The 6,168-nt window shown below is 42.1% G+C and overlaps 1 protein-coding gene across 3 annotated transcripts in view; it reads left to right on the forward strand.

The window, feature by feature from the left end:
* Positions 1-4,852, forward strand: part of tgs1 (trimethylguanosine synthase 1) — a 30,455-nt gene extending 25,603 nt beyond the window's left edge. For 2 of the 3 annotated variants that reach the window (XM_038301626.1, XM_038301618.1), the window contains exons 13-15: positions 600-839; positions 4,398-4,522; positions 4,599-4,852. In XM_038301626.1, coding sequence (XP_038157554.1) covers positions 600-839; positions 4,398-4,522; positions 4,599-4,712 — 479 coding nt within the window. In that variant the 3' untranslated portion in view covers positions 4,713-4,852. The remainder of the gene's footprint in view (positions 1-599; positions 840-4,397; positions 4,523-4,598) is intronic. The other variant, XM_038301633.1, reaches the window with a different exon arrangement.
* The last annotated feature ends 1,316 nt before the right edge of the window (positions 4,853-6,168 follow it).

Raw genomic sequence — 6,168 nt, forward strand, 5'->3', positions numbered from 1 at the left:
GGATAATCCCATGTTTCTCCTGCTGATGGAGGATAATCCCATGTTTCTCCTGCTGATGGAGGATAATCCCATGTTCCTCCTGCTAACTAGTTATTTTAAATGTGTTATTTAATGAATGGCCTCCAGATTATCAGGAGATTTTCCCCCTTGAATAAAAGATTCCCTCCAGATTTCTCTCCCGTCACTCTGAGCTGAGAAATGATCGACGCAATATTTCCCAAAAGTTTCATCTAATCCAGTCACAACAGCTTCCAACTTCCACATCTCGCAACTTCTTAACAAACTTCTCATGGTCTCTGCGGCCACCGGTCCCGGGCGGCTTCTTTGGACATTTGAGCCGATGTGACGTGTAGATTTCTCCACTCTGAGATCAATAAAGCCAATCAATCAACTTTAAGTCAAATATTAAAAAAAGTGAAATTAAGAGATGAATTAAAATTTCTGCTCTTATTTTGAAATGATCTCAGGCGTTACCATGGTAATTCATAGTTGGCATGAGCCAGAAACGGGCTAGCTTGAAGCCTTAGGCGTTGTGGTAGCTAGCATTAGCGTAGCTCGTTTAACCATTATAAAGTGTTTCATGTTTGTTGCTCCTCCAGTCTTGGCCGTCGACATCGATGCGGATCGGCTGGACATGGCTCGACACAACGCCGCCGTCTATGACGTCGCCGAGAGGATCGACTTCCTGCAAGGAGACTTCCTGGAGCTGGCGCCCACTCTGCGTGGGGACGTGGTCTTCCTGTCCCCGCCGTGGGGGGGGCCGGATTATCTGAATGCAGATGTGTTTGACCTGAGGACCATGATGGAGCCCGATGGATATCCTTCTATGTTAGAAAGTCTGTTGCTAATGACTTGACTAGTTAATGACTTGATTTGTGATAATCACATTGACTTGTTTTGCCTTACAGAAACCTGGCTGCAGCAAGAGGATTATGTGAGCATAAATGAGGCAACTCCTTCAAGCTATTTAAATTTTCACATCCCCAGAAGTTCTGGGCGAGGAGGAGGAGTAGCAACAATCTTCCAGTCTGACTTACTGATTACTCCCAAAACAGTTAATACCTACAACTCTTTTGAACATTTAACCCTTAATTTCCCTGATCCAAATTTCAAGGCAAGAAAACCTCTTCTTTTTGTAACTTTGTATCGTCCACCAGGTCCTTACTCTGAATTTTTAGATGAGTTTTCAGAGTTCCTTTCTGATTTGGTATTAAATACTGACAGGGTCATCATAGTGGGAGATTTTAACATCCATGCTGACATTGAAGGCGATAGCTTAAGAGCAGCCTTTAATGCTATCTTAGACACTATTGGCTTTGTTCAAAATGTGAATAGTCCCACGCATTCTCATCTTCATACTTTGGATCTTGTGCTGACATACGGCATAGAATGTGAAGAAATAACAGTATTTCCTCACAACCCTGTCCTCTCTGACCACTTTCTAATAACCTTCAGGATTACTTTAACAGAGTTCTCCTCCCCCAAAAGAAGGTTCAATTTTAGTAGATCTTTATCAGATAGTGCAGTTATAAATTTTAAAGAATCTGCTTCACTTTCTCTCTCCTCTGTGTCACTGAGCAGTGCTGCAGAGTGCAAAAGTTTAGCTTATTCCCCTTCACAGGTTGATGATTTTGTTGATGGGGTTGCTAGTTCTCTGCGTATTGCCTTAGACAACGCAGCTCCTTTGAAAATGAAAACCGTTAAAAATAGAAAGCTTGCTCCTTGGTTTAATGCAGAGCTGCGTACTTTGAAGCAAAATGCTAGGAAACTGGAGAGAAAATATCGCTCCACAGGCCTGCGAGAGTCCTTCCTAGTCTGGAAAAATGGTTTACTGCTGTATAAGAGGACCCTTTGTAAAGCAAGAGCAGCATACTTCTCCTCATTAATAGAGGAGAATAAGAATAATCCTAGATTTCTTTTTAATACAGTTGCCAAACTCACCCAGAGCCATAGCTCTGTTGAACCGTCCATTCCACCTGCTCTTAGCAGCAATGACTTTATGGGATTCTTTATAAATAAGATTGATCTTATTAAAAATAAGATCATAAGCACTCCTCTATCCGCGATTGTACCTGAGGTAGTCATGGAATCTGAACTGGGTTTAGACTGCTTTGATCCAGTTGAACTCTCTGAATTAGCAAAATTATTGTCTTCATCTAAGCCTTCAACTTGTATGTTAGATCCAGTTCCAACCAGGTTATTTAAGGAGGTATTCCCTTTGATCTCCTCCTCCATTTTAGATGTGATTAATCTATCTCTGTTACAGGGATATGTACCTAAAGCTTTTAAGGTTGCTGTAATTAAACCTCTGCTTAAGAAACCGTCTCTTGACCCAGATGACTTGGTCAATTATAGACCTATATCCAATCTTCCTTTCTTATCCAAAATTCTTGAGAAAGTAGTTGCCAAACAAGTTTGCGATCACTTCCACCATAATGAACTTTTTGAAGAGTTTCAGTCTGGCTTTAGAGCTCATCATAGCACTGAAACAGCTCTGGTGAAAGTCACTAATGATATTCTCATGGCCTCAGATAATGGACTTGTATCTGTGCTCGTCCTGTTGGATCTTAGTGCTGCATTTGATACAGTTGACCATAATATTCTTTTAGAAAGACTTGAATATTTTGTTGGAATTAAAGGAACAGCACTAGACTGGTTTAAATCTTATCTATCTGATCGAATTCAGTTTGTTCATGTTAATGATAGATCTTCAACACGCTCAAAGGTTACCTGTGGAGTACCACAGGGATCAGTGCTAGGACCAATTCTCTTTACTTTATACATGCTCCCAATTGGTAGAATTATTAGACAGCATGGGATTAATTTCCACTGTTATGCTGATGATACCCAGCTATATCTGTCTATAAATCCAGATGAAGCTAACCCATTACATAGATTACAGGCATGTCTTGAAGACATAAAAACCTGGATGACTCTTAACTTTCTGCTTCTGAATGCAGACAAAACAGAAGTTATAGTCTTTGGACCAGAGTCTCTGAAAAAGAAACTGATTAGCCAGTCACTTCATTTGGATGGGATTAAACTGATTTCAGATAATAAAGTAAAAAATCTTGGTGTTGTTTTTGATCAGGACCTGTCATTTAAATCCCACATCAAAGAGGTTTCTAGAATTTCCTTCTTTCATCTGAGGAACATTGCAAAAATTAGAAATATCCTGTCCAGGGGTGATGCTGAGAAACTAGTCCATGCATTTGTTACTTCAAGGCTGGACTATTGTAATTCTTTACTATCAGGAAGTCCACAAACTGTAGTTAAAAGCCTTCAGCTGATCCAAAATGCTGCAGCCAGAGTTCTAATGAAAATTAAAAAGAGAGATCATATCTCGCCTGTCCTGGCTTCTCTTCATTGGCTTCCTGTTAAATCAAGAATAGAATTTAAAATCCTCCTTCTCACATATAAAGCCTTAAATGGCCAAGCTCCATCTTATATCAGAGATCTGATTGTTCCTTATGTTCCTAACAGAGCACTTCGCTCTCAATCTGCAGGTTTACTAGTGGTTCCTAGAATTTCTAAAAGTAGAATGGGAGGCAGATCTTTTAGTTATCAGGCTCCTCTCCTGTGGAACCAACTACCAGTTTTAGTCCGTGAGGCAGACACCCTGTCTACTTTTAAGGCTAGGCTTAAAACTTTCCTTTTTGATAAAGCTTATAGTTAGAGTGGCTCAGGTTATCCTGAGCTATCTCTATAGTTATGCTGCTATAGGCTTAGACTTTTGGAGGACATAGGGACCCCCATTTCATCATTCTGCTTCATTCTCTCTCTGTTCTCCTATTCTGCAGAATCTGTTAGTTCAATCTCTAACCTTCTGCTCTCTCTGCTTTTCCTCAGAGTAGCTTTGCCTCGTCTGTTCCTGTTTGGCTGTGACGTCATCCTGGAAAGAAACATCAGCTGTGCTGCTTCTATCAACACCCTTGTTTATAGATGTTGGAGATCGGCCTGTTTTCCAGTGTGGTCCTGTTTCTCTGACCGTGACTGAGTGGATGTGCTTTCTTCGTCCTCTGGCATGGGAGCTGCCTTGGAGCTCGTCTGCCTGGCTGTGTGTTTCCTGGACGGGGCCGCCTTTTACAGCTGCTTTTTGTATCTCTGCTTCTGTCTCCTTGAACCCCAGTCGGCCTCGGCAGATGGCCGCTCACACTGAGCCTGGTTCTGCTGGAGGTTTCTTCCTGTTAAAAGGGAGTTTTTCCTCTCCACTGTCGCTACAAGCATGCTTAGTGTGGGGGATTGTATTTGAGTCAATGAGTCAATGCAATCAACTGGTTTTCCTTAGATAGAAAACTTTGTATCAATTTGATCTGGTTGAACTGTAAAGTGCCTTGAGATGACATGTGTTGTGAATTTGGCGCTATATAAATAAACTGAATTGAATTGAATTGAATTGTTGCTCCTGACGACGGGATTAGTTTCCTCCTTAACCAGCCGCACCTTCCAGATCTTCAGCCGAGCCAAACGCATCTCAGAAAACATCGTTTATTTCCTGCCTCGCAACGCAGACGTCAACCAGGTAGCGCCTGTTCACCTGAAAGCTGCCACAGCAGCGTCCGCCGCTAACCTGTGCACCTGCATCTCCTCCCCTACAGGTGGCGGCGCTGGCGGGTCCCGGAGGGAAGGTGGAGGTGGAGCAGAACTTCCTGAACAACAAGCTGAAGACCGTCACCGCTTACTTTGGCCACTGGATGGTGCCCGACGCCTAGCGCAGTTTTAGCTCGTTTACTTTCCAGGAACCGTTTTAGATCGTTGAGTTTTAATGTTGCTGTTTTTTATACATTTAAACACATTAAAGTTTTTTAATAAGGTTAATATTAAAATAAATCTTTATTTGATTGAATTTTAATCGTCGTTTATATAAAATGTTTTGTTTTTTTTATCTCTAGAGGAAAAAACTAACAAATGAGTGAATGAGTGAACGAATGAATGAATGCTGTTCATCTTCACTGCTGTCGCTGCAGACGTTCCTCGGCCCGTTTGTCTTGAATGGTTTGCCTCTAGAACTGGAAAAGGTTTCGGTTCCAGTTCAGGGTCTTCTGTTCCGCCTGGTGTTGCTCCGCCCTCTGCTGGCGGCTCAGAGAACGGCCATCATGCCTGATGAACGCAGGGAACCAGGTTCCTCATTAAGTCAGAACATGAAGCCCAAGATAGGATTGAAGCTTAAAGGAATAGTACACCCAAAACATGATTAGCCTTCATTTTCTACTCACCCCCATGCTGAACAACACCCTGGAGTACTTTTTTGATATCTCAAATGCATCTGGAGATCTGGGAGGCTTCTTGCTGTCTGCTGACATTCAAATAATGGAGGTCTATGGCGCCCGAGGCAGAAAGGTTCATAAAAGTCCACAAAAAACGTGTCAATATTCCTCCATACTGCTCGTCCAATGTAATCCAAGTGTCCTGAGTGGGTAGCGTCCAGAATTTACTCGAGACGAAGTCATTTAGAATGTTTTTAGAGCATAAACAGTAGTGTATAGGATTTCCTGAAAGCGCGTTCACGAGTCTACGGAAACCGCGGCAGACCAAACCAGATGAAAGTGCGCATTCAGCTCGGCAAAGAACTCATGCTCTTCCTCAACACTGAAGTCCTCAGACATTTTTCTTTCGTTGTTTCTTTCTTTGCACAGGTAAACAGCACATTTCTTCTTCTACGCTTGCATTATCGGCAGAGCAGGCGCTGAATGCGCACTTTCATCTGGTTTGGTCTGCCGGTTTCCGTAGACTCGTGAACGCGCTTTTAGGAAATCCTATACACTACTGTTTATGCTCTAAAAACATTCTAAATGACTTCGTTTCAAGTAAATTATGGACGCTACCCACTCAGGACACTTGGATTACATTGGACGAGCAGTATGGAGGAATATTGACACGTTTTTTGTGGACTTTTATGAACCTTTCTGCCTCGGGCGCCATAGACCTCCATTATTTGAATGTCAGCAGACAGCAAGAAGCCTCCCAGATCTCCAGATGCATTTGAGATATCAAAAAAGTACTCCAGAGTGTTGTTCAGCATGGGGGTGAGTAGAAAATGAAGGCTAATCATGTTTTGGGTGTACTATTCCTTTAAGGCCTCAGTTTATACTTTAGGTGATAATTTATTTATTGGATGCTGTTTATCTTTGAAAATGACTGCTGGCTGAATCTTCTTTAGTCCTGGAA

The sequence above is a fragment of the Cyprinodon tularosa genome, unplaced genomic scaffold (genome assembly GCF_016077235.1).
Source record: "Cyprinodon tularosa strain WSP-4 unplaced genomic scaffold, ASM1607723v1 ctg1126, whole genome shotgun sequence".
In the NCBI taxonomy this organism is placed as follows: Eukaryota; Metazoa; Chordata; class Actinopteri; order Cyprinodontiformes; family Cyprinodontidae; genus Cyprinodon; species Cyprinodon tularosa.